Source organism: Xiphophorus maculatus, chromosome 21 (genome assembly GCF_002775205.1).
Source record: "Xiphophorus maculatus strain JP 163 A chromosome 21, X_maculatus-5.0-male, whole genome shotgun sequence".
NCBI classification, from domain to species: domain Eukaryota; kingdom Metazoa; phylum Chordata; class Actinopteri; order Cyprinodontiformes; family Poeciliidae; genus Xiphophorus; species Xiphophorus maculatus.
This window is the reverse complement of record NC_036463.1, coordinates 22,543,787-22,560,044: the sequence shown is the minus strand read 5'-3', so window position 1 is coordinate 22,560,044 and position 16,258 is coordinate 22,543,787. Positions and strand designations below refer to the sequence as shown.

Sequence of the window (16,258 nt, the reverse complement as noted above, 5' to 3'; positions counted from 1 at the left end):
CAATTTTAGCATTTAATGAGAAAAAAATGGTGCATATATACTGCAATGGTAGACAGCGAGTTAGCATGATGTGCGTAAGTTGTAACGTGTCAAAAAACCTCTAGAAAACACACCTGGAGCTCAGAGGACTAGAGTACTGATGTAAGTTAACCTCTGGCTGACCAACCTTGATGGATTGCAGGTGTGTCTGATCACTCAGCTGGTTCACCCTGGCTCCCTCTGGTGGGAAACTGTGAGAAGTGGAAGAGACTGGAAACCCAGACCCCAGTTTCCTAACATTAACATCAGGTCCCCCAAAGATTATGGCCCAGATTAACATCTACCCCCAATTTTTTTATTATTATTTTAACATTACATCTCACAAATAAGGGTTTTTTAGAATGGCCAATTAATCTAGCATGCATGCTTTTTGACATGTTGAGAATACAAACTCCAGCAGACGGAATGCAGCCAGGATGCAGCAGAGCTTACAAATTCCCCACTGTACATCCTAACATCCTGACATACCTATGGGTGTTATGTTTCATACATTTCAAATCCGTGTCAAATCAGTCAATTTAAATGAACTGGGGAATTCATTTTGAGTGGCTCGTTTTGTTTTTTTGTTTTTTTTTCTTTCTGTGACAACAAATTGTTGCACTGAGTATCTGTCAGCCCTCTGAATATTGGCAAAATTGTGTATAGTGGCTTCTTATTTGCTGATAAAACATATTTAAGTGGTGATATGTTACGTTTACTTTCTGCTGCTGGACAGCTGACTCAGGCTGTTGTCAGTGGAGTATCTCTGAGGAGAAGCCGTCATTAAAGCACATTAACCACCCACCATTACTGCATAAGGGAAATAGTTTTAATGTACATAAAATGTTTCAACGGTTCATTACAAATAGCTCATATCTGCTTTATATGGAATAAAACAGACCATAGTGAAACAATCATCCATTCCTCCTTATTGTACTTTTTACATCACAACCACAAACCATAATGTTTTTAACTGGACTTTATTTTATATAATAGCAACGTAGTGCAGACATGTTAGGTGATAGACAAATGGTGAGTGGTTTATAAAACTTATTTATATAAAAAAGTTTGGCATTCTTTCATCCACTGTCTTCCACTTATTTTTTGGTTGTGTGTGTCTGCGTGTGGGGGCGTGTGTGTGCTTGTTTACCCAGGAGCCTCTGTGTTGCTGTAATAGAGTGGTTTGTTTGCCCCTAGTGGTAGAAATACAGATATACCTGTTCTAGGTATAGTTCTTAGTAGGCCAACTTATTAGGTGGGGTTAGTCAGAAAACCTGTACTGTAGTAGCTGTTCTGTTCCTGCGTTCCACCATTAAAAAGACTTTGTCTCCACATTTTCTCTGCTTGTTCTTTCCAACCCCAGAATATCACAACTGGCGACGAGGATTTTAAAAGATTTCCACAGCGTGACAGAGATGAGCCTGTCGACAGACTTTGTACGGAAGTAAGGGAAACAACCGTATGTTTTTTTTTTCTCCGAAGCTACAAGATTTAGCACCGAGAAGCTAATATGGCTATGCACGTGGGTCGTGTGGTTGAATATGATGAATCGAAGGAAGATTTTGAGTCATATTTGGAGCGTTTGGAACAGTGGATGTTGGCTAATGATGTTCCGGATGAGAAGGTTGTTTGCACTTTTCTCTCTGTGATCGGAGCAGATACTTATGGGCTGCTAAAGAATCTTGTGTCTCCGAAAGTACCGAGCACGACGCAGTATGCAGCGCTCACTGCAGCGTTACAAGCACACTATGTAACTCCCTCCAAGCAGAAAACGGACACAAGGCGTTCTTCTTTGTTACTGGCGTTTAATAACTATGCCGTGAGAACTGTACAAACACAAAATACATATTTACAGAAACACATTCACTTAGAGAATAGACAACTATTAGATACAAATTAAAATACAAAAAAATGCGTACCTCATTGGCCGCTTCAACCTGGAAGGGTTAATACAAAAAACTCCGTGTAACGTCTTCTTGCAATCAGCTACACGAGCCTTAATGCCTCACCGAAACCTCTCCATCAACTAACAGCAAAAAAGAAGCATGCTGCCTTACACAGAGTGCTGCGTGTCACCATAAAATGTGCCGGAACGAAACAACACATTCAACATTGGTTCCGCTTCGGAACCATCCGCACACCTTAACTTATCTACACCAAAATCAGAACCATGAAATCAACCCAAACTGCACAAACTGCTGCCGATGGCAGCCACACTATAAGCCGACACCAGTGGTGATAGCTGAGCGTTTTCGATTCCAAAAACGTAACCAAAAGGAGGGGGAGCCAGTATCAGACTACGTGGTTGCCCTGAGGCAGTTGTCAGCCACATGTAATTTCGGACAATACTTGGATGAGGCGCTGAGAGATCGTTTTGTCAGTGGGCTGCGCTCGGATGCTGCACAGCGTAAGCTGCTGGCAGAAAAAGATCTTACCTTTTCACATGCTTGTGAGATTGCCGTGAACATGGAACTTGCTTCAAAGAATACTATGGAGTTTTCTGGACACCATGACCCTCACCAAGTCAATGGCCTGACAAATGTTCCAATTTTTTCTAAGAGAGGATGGAAGGGACAGCACTCAAAAGAGGGACAGAACTCAAAAGAGGAAAAACATCAAATTAAGAGCTGGATGGGGTCTAAAAAAGATACAGCAACAAGGCAACCATGCTATCAATGTGGTGGAAAACATTCGGCACGCGACTGCAGATTTAGAAATGAACAATGTCATGTTTGTGCAAAAATAGGACACATTGCTCATGCTTGCAGGAATAAAAAAAGCAGACAACAAACTCAGTATGTGGAAACAGACATCGAGGCATCAAACAGAAATGATGAAGCCGAACTGTTTGGAGTTTATTCGGTGTACTCTGTCGCTTCCAGTGAAAAGGGTTACACAGTGGACGTTTTACTGGGAGACAAAAACACCACCATGTTGCTGGACACAGGATCCGCAGTATCAGTGATAAGTGACAAGTATTACCAGTCACATCTCACCCAGTTCCCTATAAAACCAGTTGGGTTAAAGTTGAAGTCTTACTCAGGCCAAAGCATTGCTGTTCGTGGATGCATAGTTGTACCAGTACAGTATGAAACACAAAAGAGTATTTTACCACTGATCATTGTTCAGGGAAACAGGCCATCCCTGATTGGACGAAACTGGTTAAAGAAACTACAGCTAAACTGGAAACAGATTTTCACAGTACACAAGGTACTAGTGCAAAAAGATGCAAAACCAGGATTACAGAAAGTGATCCTACGCCATCAGGCAGTGTTTTCTGATGACCAAGGCTGCATCAAGGGATTTAAGGCCAGGATTCGCATTAAGCCAAACACTGCACCAGTTTTCTGTAAAGCTCGCCCAGTTCCTTATGCACTAAAGGAAGCTGTAGAAAAAGAGTTGGACAGGTTGGAAAAGGTGAAGGTGATTTCAAAGGTCGAGAAAAGTGAGTGGGCGTCACCCATTGTTACAGTGCCCAAAACTGACAAAACCATTAGGATCTGTGGTGACTACAAGGTCAGCATAAATCAGTGCATTGAAGAGAAACATTATCCACTTCCTAATGCTGAAGACCTTTTTGCTACTTTGGAGGGAGGAACATCATTCAGTAAACTGGATCTTTCTCATGCCTACCAGCAGCTGGAGTTAGATGAAGAGTCAGAGAAGTATCTGGTTATCAACACCCACAAAGGTCTGTACAAGTACAGTCGCCTCAGCTATGGCGTTTCCAGTGCTCCTGCTCTTTTTCAGTCTGTGATGGATCAGATTTTACAAGGGATGGATCATGTGACCTGTTTTCTGGATGATATTCTCATCACTGCGTCATCGGAGAAGGAACATCTACAGAGGTTGGAAGAAGTTCTCACACGCCTGGAGAAGCATGGTCTGAGAGTTAAGCTTGCAAAGTGTCGTTTCCTTCAGAGCAGCGTGGAATATTTGGGACACAGGATCGACAAAGATGGACTGCACCCCATGGAGGAAAAGGTTGCAGCCATAACAAAGGCACCAGAACCAACCAATGTCACTGAACTGAAGTCTTTTTTGGGTCTTCTGAATTACTACAGTCGATTTCTCAACAATCCATCTACCATCCTTCAGCCTCTCTACAACCTGTTGAGAAAAGATGAAACATGGATTTGGACAACAGCATGTACACAAGCATTTGAAGATGCAAAAAGACTACTGCTGCAGAACAAAGTGTTAGTGCATTATAGCACACGCCTGCCATTGAAATTAGCCTGTGATGCATCACCTTATGGGGTTGGTACAGTCATTTCTCATGTCTTGGAAAATGGAGAGGAAAGGCCGGTGGCATTTGCATCAAGAAAACTAACCGATGCTGAGCGGAAGTATGCCCAAATAGAGAAAGAGGCTCTTGCCATCATTTTTGGAGTCAAGAAATTCCACAAATATCTGTACGGAAGGAAATTCACACTTGTAACAGATCACAAGCCATTGTTGACTAAACTGGGACCAAAGTCAGCGGTGCCAACACTTGCTGCTTTGAGGATGCAACGCTGGGCTCTTATTCTGATGGCATATAACTATGACATTGAGTACAGAAGATCAGCTGACCATGCAAATGCGGATGTGTTGTCACGTTTACCGCGGAACTCACCAGACAACACTGCAGAAGAAGGAAGCATCTTCTACTTCTCTCATGTGGAAGAACTACCAGTATTAGCAAAAGACATTGAGAAAGCGACTATGAAAGATCCGCTTCTCAGCAGAGTGTGGAGCTACACCATGAATGGGTGGCCAAATTATGTGCAGGATGAAACACTTAAACCTTATTTCATTCGCAGACAGGAACTGTCAGCAGAACAAGGATGTGTTCTTTGGGGATGTAATGAAGGTCTTCGTTACTGGTCAGGATAACACCTTAATTATGGGTAAAACCCATCTATTTTATTTGGCTTTCAACTCTAGCGGGATCTAGTTTTAAATTGTATGTTTTTGTTTTTAAACTGTAAGTTTTTATTTTATGTTTTTTTTATTGTTATGTTGTGTTTTGATGTACAGCACTTTGTATCAGCTGTGGTTGTTTTAAAGTGCTTTATAAATAAAGTTGGTATGGTATGGTATGGTAAATGATAATGAGACGGGTACAAATAGATTGAAGTATTTTATTGGGTGTTTTATGCAGGGCATCTCAGTGGGTATTGAGGGTGTCCTGGGGGGAATAATATAAATGAAGTAGGTATGGTAATTATGAAATGTATTACAAATGTTTGTAGATTATGGCTTACCTCTGTCTGTTCCTCTGTAGGGTGCTCAGGCGAAAAGAGTCCCCGGGGGCCTGAACACCTGATAAAGATTCCGGAAGAGACCAAGTGCAGATGGAAGAGGGGGAACAAAGCCTGAGGCATTTTAGAAGTGATGAATAAATTAATATTTATATGAGGGTAGTTTTAGATAGCAAATGAGTATGTAACCATGAAGAATGTTTATTTATGTGTTGAAGATTGGTTGTTTTGTTAAGTTGTTTGGTGTATATGTGGTTTGTTCTACCCTGTCTTTTGGGAAGTGTGTTAATTGGTGCCGCCCAGGATTACAAAGCCTGCATGTTGGCCACATGATAGGAGTAATAGGTGCGGGTGCTGCGACACCTCATGACCATGTAAGCAGGAATGTCATCTTTGTTAAATGTTGGAGATTAAAACACCTGGTTGGTTGCACTACCCCTGCCTCCAGACTCCTATTTCAGCCTCCCGCTAAGGGCCATCTTAACAGGGGACAACGTGTTATCATCCCACCAAGTTACCGACAGAAAGTGCTGAAAGACCTGCATCATGAACATCCAGGCATATGTCGTATGAAAGCTCTCGCCCGCAGTTACCTGTGGTGGCCAGGGTGTGACGGTGACATACAAGAACTGGTCCAAAGCTGTCAAATCTGTCAAGCTGTGCAGAAGTTGCCAGCGGTCGCACCACTCCACCCGTGGAAATGGCCTGAAAGAGCGTGGCAACGGATTCACATTGACTTCGCTGAAAAGGACAAACACTATTTCTTAGTGGTCATTGACAGTCATTCAAAATGGTTGGAAGTATTCCCGATGACATCCATCACGTCACACAATACCATTGAAATCTTGAGAAGGTTATTCTCTTCATATGGACTTCCAAAAGAACTTGTTTCAGACAATGGACCTCAGCTGGTGTCACAAGAATTCCGCCAGTTTTTGGAGTTAAACGGGATCCGTCACACAGCTGTTCCTGCATATCACCCTGCATCAAATGGAGCAGCAGAGAGGTCAGTACAAATCCTGAAACGATCTTTGATGAAAAATGTACTGGAGACAGATTGGAAGGCCACATTGCCACTCAGTAATCGATTGGCAAACTTCCTTATCATGTATCGCAGTACACCGCACACCGTGACAGGTTGCACACCAGCAGAGCTATTCCTGAAACGTCAGATCCGAACCCGTTTCAGTCTTCTCAAACCTGAACTTGCCCAACACATTAAACAGGGGCAGTTCAAGCAAAAGCGACATCATGATCACAGAGCTCCATTTTTGCGCGTTTTTTCGGAAGGAGAGACTGTTCGTGTCCGAAATTTCAGAGGAGGGTTTGTGAAGTGGACCTGTGGAACAGTTCTGAAGAAGTTGGGAAGCGTTACTTATCGGATACAAGACGGACAGAGAACGCGCACCATACATGTCGACCACATGTTACCATGGAAACAAGATGTGGAGAAATCTCCAGTTATGTCTTCCCAAGTGCTTGTGGAGGAACCCGAAGAGATCAGAGACTGTGTTGTTCCAGGAAGTTCGGGAGGAACCCTGACAGCATCACCTTTGCCTGCTGAATCACCTGGGCAGACAACAGAAGAGCCCTCAGTATCAACCCCTAAAACAACCCAAAGCCCATCAGCGGAGCGCAGATACCCTGTGAGGCACAGAGTTCCTCCAAAGAGACTGAATCTTTGAAAATGTATAAATTATGATTTAGTTACTGCTAGTTGATTTTTGAGGTAATAAAGCATTAAGTGCAGCCTAAATTGTTAAATTCTTAGTGAAGGCCATAGGGAATTTATTTGCTGTTATTATGCATTTTTTCCTACATATTAGTTGCAGTAGAAATCTAAAAGGGGAGGAATGTAATAGAGTGGTTTGTTTGCCCCTAGTGGTAGAAATACAGATATACCTGTTCTAGGTATAGTTCTTAGTAGGCCAACTTATTAGGTGGGGTTAGTCAGAAAACCTGTACTGTAGTAGCTGTTCTGTTCCTGCGTTCCACCATTGAAAAGACTTCGTCTCCACATTTCCTCTGCTTGTTCTTTCCAACCCCAGAATATCACAGTTGCCCTCTCTAGATAGCACTAACAATGGATGGCAGAAGCTACCATAAAGACATAGGGTAAAGGCGCGCTGTGGTGGCGCAGGGGGTTAGCACGCCCCACATTTGGAGGACTTAGACCCACAGACGTTGTGGGTTCGACTCCCGGTCCCGACGAAACATGTCCTCCTTTAAAAATGGTTCCGGCTCAGCTGGCTGCCTGCAGACGCAGCTCCTGTCGTGTGTGTGTGTTAATCTGTGTATAAAAAATTCTTGCTGTAACTGCGAAATAATTTCCCTGCTGGGATGAATAAAGTAATTCTTCTTCTTCTACTAAAAACACCATAAGCTGAATGAGTTGCTCATATTTCAAGAAGATTTTCCAGCAGGCTGTGGAACAGATTTGTATATCTGACAAATCCTCCAAATTGTTATGAGCCAGAAAATTTCACCTAAACATTGAGAGCATGAATGTCCCTTTCCCAACAAGCAGAAGATGATGTGTTGCATAAACAGCTGCCTGACATAACTTCTCTAATCCCAAAGGTGTTCCAGAGAAACATCCAAAGCACAACATTGATTACTGAAGCTTGACTTGATGCTGAGCTCATGAGACCTGAGATATTTTACACTAAACCAGGTAATTCCAGACTAAATTCTTCACTTTATTATCTGGCACTGATGATGTTCTTAGAAAGTGGTATTGCAAAGTTTTTAAAGTGCAGTGTTGTACCAAAAATTAAATAAATCCACTTTAAAAACAATTGGCAACCTGATAGTGTCAAAGGTCTTCTTAATTTAAGGCAGCAAGACTTTAAAATGCAGCTCAGCAGCAGAGCCTGATCCTGACAAGAACAGCAGAATGAAAAACCCAAACTTTTCATATCATTCATATCCACTCTCCAAAGCAACCCAGATCTTCAAATCCCCCCTGGTCCAATTAGCTGCACCATTTTCAAAAGTTGCAGGGTAATTACGTTGCCACTCGCCTCACTCTTAATAAGAAAGCCAATCTTGAAGGCTTAGGGTTACAAACAGCACAATGATAGAAAATGAAAATCAGAGGAAACTTTTTTTCACCCCCAACTTCCCACTGCCATCTGGTTAAGATCAGATGAACCAAACTGTTGCATCAAGTTTATGAAAAGATTGAAGCTCTTAAAACGGGACCTGATCTCCGAGTCAGCCATAACAGGCAGCTGTTGATATATTTTATATATTTTTGCAAACAGTTTCTGGTGTAACTGTTTATCTTTTTTTCCATTCATCCATCCATACCTCTTTGTCCCCCCCCTGCAATGGCATGGCGCCCCCCTTAGGGGGCACACCCCACACTTTGGGAACCACTGTGTTAACCCAATACTTCACAGTTGGAATGATGTTCTCAGGCTTAGAAAGCGTCTCCCTTTTAGCTATAAATTTAACAATTTATACTTTTTTATACTTTTTACTCTAAACATATGCGATGTAGACCCTTTTCCAACTAATTTAAGCAACACAAAAAATCCCTCCCTTTGATTTTTGATTTATTTAGATTGATTTTTAAGAAGACAATTCAGGCCAAGCTTCAATGTTCCCCTCATGGTTATGCTGAATAAATTAGCAACACTAAATCTCTGACGGAGCTGCACCACAGTTCGGGCAATTCCCTTGGAAACCTAAATGTCCCAAACTTCACTGCTCATCGTGTGGAGGACATCGTGAAGAACATGAATGCATTATAAGGACCTGTGCTGTTAGACCGGGATGCTTTGTGCAGCAACACAACCGAGTGAAGCACACTTCCAGATTTCCCTTTGGGGACAGTGTAGCCGTGTGGAGTTTTTGGCACCATGCCATTAGTCTTATTTACTTTTAATGTGACAGAGACAGAGAACACCACACTGCAGCCTTTTATTACAAAGCCTTGAAAAATTGGGGGTCATGCATCACTCTGCCTCTCTTCTCCCTCTGTCCCCTGTATTGTTTCTTCCCTTATCCATCTATCAATTCTAGAGCTTTCAGGGCTAAGGGTATACATTGTCTTAAGTTCGCACATGGCACAAAGAGGCTTCCTCCCCAACACTCACCTTTTATCAGTCTCCATTTTCCAGCATAATTCACTTAAAGGTGGCATCTCCAAGTCGACAAATGGAAGAGATTTAATTGGAAAGTGGTATAAAGGAGGTGGGGCTGGTCAAAGCCTGCAGTGGTGCCTGGAGGAGAGGCACTCAGAGTGATGGAGATGGAGGCCCTGCACTACAGGCTGGCTGAAAAACACTAATGCTTGGCCCAGAGGTGAGCTGCATCTCATGGTGCATATGAGATGCTGTGAAGATGGTAAGAAAGACCATAGAGTGCAGCAAATGTCTTCAACCCCCCACACGGTCCACTGGACCTCATCATAAATGCTATAATATTTGGAGTCCTATATTATTCATCCCTCTCTCTTGGTTCAATTATTTATCAACACATTTCCAGCTAAAGTGAGAGAAAATTGATGATCCAGAGCTTTCACAAATGCTGGATTGTGGAGCTAGAAGAGCTCGGGGCTGTTGAGGAATCAGAACTCAGAGTCTACAAATTCTTTCAACATTTCAAATCTTTTACATTTCTCCAGGCACAGAGTAAAATTCATGACACCATGGTTTAGCTCAAGCAGATACAACTTTTTTTTCACAGACACACACGCACCCGCACACCTACACACCCCCACACAAAAAATCAGGTAAAAACTAAAGAGTAAGCACAGAAGTAGAAGCCTTACTAATAAATATCTTAGAGTATTTCAGAAAACTAGTGGGTGGGATGATAAAAAGAAAAACCCTTAACCCTCTATGGCATGACTTTTTATTTTTGTGGGGAAGAAATATTTTCCTGCATTCTTTGGGAGCTTGGTGGTCCCTAATTACATGTCAATCATAAAATCGGACTCTGACACCTCCTGGAACCAGATTTGGGTTTGTTGCCTCAGGGTAACATTGGTCTAGAACACCAAGATTGTCTACACTGATTATGAGAAATGAAATACAAATCAAACAAAAACTATATTCATAAAAGAACTATTTTTTGGACAAAAATATGTCAAAAATCATGCCCCCCAAAAAATAAAATAAAGGAGCAATGTGAGGTACAGCTATGTGGTTTGTTGCCTGAGGGCAACGCCATGCCATAGAGGGTTAACAATTTCTTGCAAGACAGTATGGCAGAATTGGTGATTCTGCTGGTTGATGATTCAAAGGCTACGTCCACACTGCAGCCTGACATGACTCCCTTCCAATTTTTCTGCCCCTAATGCGACCTGTATCTCATCATTTCACGACAGTCTGAACACAGGTTGGATTTTTTCAAATGCAACCCAGACCACTGGGATATCCGATATGTATCTAATCTTTTCAACTATGATCTGAGTTTGAGTGGTCAGGTCACACTCATCTGACCTGAGCGTCATCGATACTCGACTAGCATCAATATTCTGAGTCCTGATGGGTGCAATCGGCAAGAAAAACAACAACCATGGTGGATTAATGAGGATTATGTTGTTACTGAGACTCTGCCATAATCGCTTTGGTGAATAATAAGAAACTTTTTGTGAAAGAGTATTAATATGGTTGAACAATGCATTCAAGATACTGATTTAACTAAGGATTAAACAATAGTTTCTATTTATAATTAACTGTCCATAATTAACTGTATAATGTCTGTCAACTTATTCTCTATTAGTTCATTGTGTAAACCCAGGGCATCCAAATTGTAGAACAAGCCCGGCGAACCCTTGATTACAATTAAAGAATGGACACATTTTAAACACTAATTTAAAAACATGCAAACAAGTAAAAACCTTCTTAGAAATTGAAAAGATAAGGTGCAACACAGTATTCATTTATTATCAGCCATGTTTTTGCTTTAAATTATATTTTATAGTAAATGGAACCACAAACAAAATGTGACTATTCCTAAAGAGCGGAATGGGCCATATTCACATAATAATTATGAAAAAAAACCACACCCAAGAGTGAGTTATATCCTGTTCTTGTTGCTGGAAAGAAAAAAATCAAATCTACACAAAGACAATAAACCTGAAAAATGTATGGAACAGTTTTTCTTTTGAAAGACAGGCAAATCTAAAATATCCTTTTTGGATTATACATAATGATAAAAATATCAGCTGAAGTTCTTTTAATTTTAACATGTTTTTTCAGCAAATATAAAGTGATGTCTGTGCTGCTCCAATATTTAGGATTCATTCCTCTACTCTTTCCTGGAAAACTGACACTGAATAAAATGTTTATATTTGATTGTGGGGATTTTTCTGTGTTCTGTAGGTTGGAGGTTAGGGTTAAGTAAGAGGGCTGCTAAGCAACATCACCTCCATTCTGACATTTATGACCAAATTTTGGAATGTTATTTTTGATGTCACACTGGTTGGTGTCAGAACCCAACATTCTATTTGAGTTCAGTTCGTCAGAAATCTCTGATAGAGCGAGACGTATCTAGGAGAGGCAAAACTGCCAACACTTGTATTTGAAGTAATTGACACTGAAGTCTAGAAAAAGACAAAGATGGTCAAAGAACGTAAAAGGAAAGGAAAAACACCGGCCCTCAGGAGACAACGAGGTAACTGAGTTAATGAGTTTCACTTAAGACTATCAAGAAATAGTTCCTGTTTCAGTTTTTAGAGAAAGATAGATTAGTTTGGATTTATAAGTAAATTTTACACATTGATCATTGAAGGTCAGCCTATAGTTGTGCTCATAATACATAATTAAGTGGTTTTTAGTTGTTTTTTTTACCATTCAGCCTATAAATAAAATATATTATTACTACTCATGACTTTATTAGGTTATTATTTGGTTGGGAACATTGAAATGTGTGAATCTGTTGGCTTCTCTCACATCTTGGTAAAAATCAGTTAAATATTGAACATTTTGTGTAATAAAGTACTAGATCAGATATATGTGAGGTGATTCAGAAATACTAAATATATGACAAAACCATTGCATATTTTTCCCAATATTTCTCATTTTAGACAACAACAGCTGGATGACTCCACCAATTATCGAGTCTGTTCAGGAGTGCAGACCAAAGAAAAGGAAAAGAGTTCAAGATAAGACCCCCAGAAAAAGGATCAAGGTCTCTGCGACAATCAGAGTCGCCACAACCTGCCAGGACCACATCAAGAGGAAAATGACAGAAGAAGTAGAGGGATGTTCAACACCGACCAAGAAGAAGAAAGAACTCCTGCAGCAGGTCCAAACCAAAGAGACTTCCTCCTCAATGGACATCAGCTCAGGTTGGCTGCTTTGCTCTACTTTATATTGACAGAACAAAGTGATACAAAAGCATGGTTTCCGTCTGAAAAATCAAAACATTTCGGTATTCCCTTGTATCCAGCCTCTTTTACTATGGGAAACTCTATGAAAATGCACCCAGTGCCTTCACAGAAATTCATTTTCTCTGAAGCACAGCACAGACGAAGCAAACAAAGTCCACTTGACACAGGTCACATTTGAAATGATCAGTTGCGTAGCAATCTGATCGCTACATGTTGCATTAAAACATGCCATTAAAAATGTAAACTTTGCATTAAACGTGTCATTATTTACCCAATGACACTTCATGACAACAGTCATTAACATTCATGAAAACATAATAGGTAATATGCAAATTCACTAGAGAATCAATATCACAGCTGGGTCTTGCTAACCTCTATTTAAACTCCTGGTGGTCAAATGCTGGTGCAGCCACTGTTGCTCCTTTGGGAAATGTGTATGTTGCCTTTAAAATGGTTAATCCTTTGCTTTGAGCTAAACTGTTGTACAAGAAAAAAGTAAAAGTAAAAGGCGACAGGAAGCAATTCAGTCTCACCAGCAGGAGTTTAAAAAGGTGTTTGCAAGACCTGAAATTTATTTTGGTAGCCCACTTGTGGTTATCAGAAAGTAAATTACCATATTACATAAATATTTATTTTCAAGCTAAATTATTGGCAAACTAAATATTTAGCTTGCCAATCAAATTAGAGTTTAGATTTATGGCCCAAGCCCAACCCGATATTCAGAATTATTTGCTTGATGGCCAGGTCAGATGTGGCTTCTGTGGCACATTCAACAAGCCTACAATACATACAGCACAGACAAAGCCAAAAACAATGCATGATGTAAAGTTGTGTTAATCTACTTATTACAGTGTAAATAGAGAGGGAGATAGTTTAATAGACCGTAACAAATGCAGCGGAATGCAGGCACAAGCGTCTTTTTTTTCTGTTCAGCCATTTTTGCCTTATGGTAACTAAAGGCTGAAACACTCATGTTGTTTCTATTGATTATTCTCAATGTTAGGATCCAGCAACATCAGTCCGGTACTTTACATTACTGGAGATATAAGAAAGCGGAATCTGACGAGGAAGGCAGATGACTTTGAGGAACCACCAACGAAGAAGAAGACAAAAAAAGAACAAGTCACTTCCCAAAGAGGTCAGAATTTAAGTTGACAGTTTTGAAAAAAAAAATGTAGAAGTCAGAGCTTCTACAATTAATTCTGAGGTAACATTAGTGAACAGGGTTTTATTCTCATGCTTTGTGAAACTCAAACATGTGTTCATGTGTTTAGCCAAATTCCAGAAAAAATATACTGAGCTGCATTTACTGGGAGAAGGAGGCTTTGGATCTGTGTTTGCTGGATATCGACAGAAGGATAAATTGCCTGTAGGTGCCTTTGGAATATTTAAAATATTACTGATAACTATAACGTTATCAGTAATATTGATCAGTTATTACTGATAACTATAAAGTTATCAGTAATAGTTCAGTAATAGTTCTTCTAATGGTCAGTAGGGGTCAAAGTCTGTAAAAAAAAAAAAAAAAAAGAGTTAAAATCCTCATAAAGGTGGAAGTTTAACAGCTAGTCAGATTGACCCTCTGTTTCAGCTGATTTTAGCCAATGAAGACTCAAACCAAAAATGTCCATGTCTGTAAGATAAAACTCTACATCAGTGAAATTACTTCATTAACCAATAAGATTTTAAATGTAAATGTGTAGATGGGTAATATCAAGGCACACTGTCCTGTATGTGCTTCCCTGCTTCAACCTTAACCCACTTGATTCAAATGACTGCAGTTCAGCAAACCTCATCCATTCAAATCAGCTGTACTGAGGCAGAGAAACACATAAAACATACATGACAATGTCCCTTAAGGACCAGGGTGGGGAAACACTGTATTGAGTGAGCTAAAGAGCCACTAAGGGTTCTGCAGGTTGCAGAACTATGATCTGATAAGACGAAAAGTGATCCTATCTCAATTTTTCTCTCAATTTATTTTTAATTCTTTGTTCAAGTAAAACTATGAAGATGTAAAACCGAAATTGACCAATGAGATCACTTGGCTATGGTTTTTGTGGCAATGCACCTTACAGTATTACTAATAATTCCATACATACTGACCTTAGGAAGTCTGAACATTCCCTTTAAATATATTCCCATTGCTGAGCAATGCTTTGTTTCTATGTTATAGGTGGCTATCAAACACATCCCAAAAGAAAATGTGTTTCTCAAACATAAGGTAAGTGAGCAACATCATTTAAGACTGACTTTAAGACTTTGCTGGATTCCAGATGCATTGTGGAAACACAAATCTCCTGTTTGCTTTGATGTTTCAGGATGAGAACGGCAGGAAGATGGCAATGGAGGTGGCCATCATGTTGAAGCTGAGTAATCTAACTACCAGTTCATCAGGGCAGTTGGCCATGGTGTCCCTGCTGGACTGGTATGAACTGGAGGAAGAGCTGCTTTTAGTGATGGAGAGGCCCATGCCTTCAGAGGACCTCTTCGTCTACCTTGATGAGCATGAAGGTTGTTTAAATGAGGAGGAGGCCAAGGTAGAGTCCAATATTTTCTCCACTTAGAAATTTTGCAATACTTTATGTTAATCACATAATATCTCTAAGAAATACATTAATTTATGTGGTTGTACTGTGACAGAATGTGGAAAAAAAATCCATATTATTAGAAATACCTTTACAAGTTACCAATGTCCAACATCGAACTATGCAGAATTTTGAGATTCAAATCATTTTTCTCTTTTAGATCATATTAAAACAGCTGGTGGAAGCAACGATTCAGCTTCAGAATGCAAACATCTTCCACAGAGATATTAAAGTAGAAAATGTCCTGATTAAGAGCAGCTCAGAAGGCCCACAAGCCTATCTCATAGACTTTGGTCTAAGCTGCTTTGACCGCGGAAGGAAATTTGCACTTCTCCGTGGTATGATATCCCTCTTTTTTCTGTCTCCGCTGTGAAAACAGAACTTCTTTTTAGCCTTCTTCAACTTTTTGACTCTCTTATTCTCACCCATCTTTTAGGTACACGTGATCACGTCCCACCAGAATTTTACAGACTCAAGAAATATACTGCGGGACCCACAACAGTGTGGCAGCTGGGAGTGCTCTTGTTTGAAATTCTTCACAACAAGATGTTCAAAACCATCAGTTTCCTCACAAACAAGCTGAAGATCAACAAGAGGCTTTCCAAGAGTTAGACAAACACTTGTATTATATCTTTTCACAGCATATATAAATATGTTCTCTGTCCGCTGCTCTAACTGTTGTTGCACTTTGACCTCTGACCCTCCAGACTGCCAGAATCTTATGACCAAGTGCCTGAAGGAACACCCAAAGGAGCGTCCCACGCTGGAAGAACTGCTCAGTCACCCATGGTTTTCTTAAACATACACACACAGACATTAGAGTTATAACTTTTTAGTATTTAGTCTAGTCTAATTTAGGATGAGAATTGGGTTTAGGGTTAAATAACATGCTAGTATGTTCGGTTTTCTCCTAGAGCTTCGGTTTCTTCTCATAGTCTGAATAATGTCCCATATATCAATGTAGAAATGTTGGATTTTCTCCTCTAGATTAGGCTAAATAAATTTTTGCGGGTATTCTCCAGGTGCTTTAGTTTCTTCCTGCAATCTAAAAACATCCC

The 16,258-nt window shown here is 40.3% G+C and overlaps 1 protein-coding gene across 1 annotated transcript; it reads left to right on the top strand.

Moving 5' to 3' along the window:
* Positions 1-11,839: 11,839 nt before the first annotated feature.
* Positions 11,840-15,999, top strand: LOC102232661 (serine/threonine-protein kinase pim-1-like). Its single transcript, XM_014473774.1, has 9 exons — positions 11,840-11,894; positions 12,307-12,570; positions 13,655-13,750; positions 13,887-13,981; positions 14,789-14,836; positions 14,934-15,152; positions 15,361-15,538; positions 15,637-15,807; positions 15,908-15,999. Exons 1-9 carry the CDS (start codon positions 11,840-11,842, stop codon positions 15,997-15,999), a joined length of 1,218 nt encoding a protein of 405 aa, XP_014329260.1.
* The last annotated feature ends 259 nt before the right edge of the window (positions 16,000-16,258 follow it).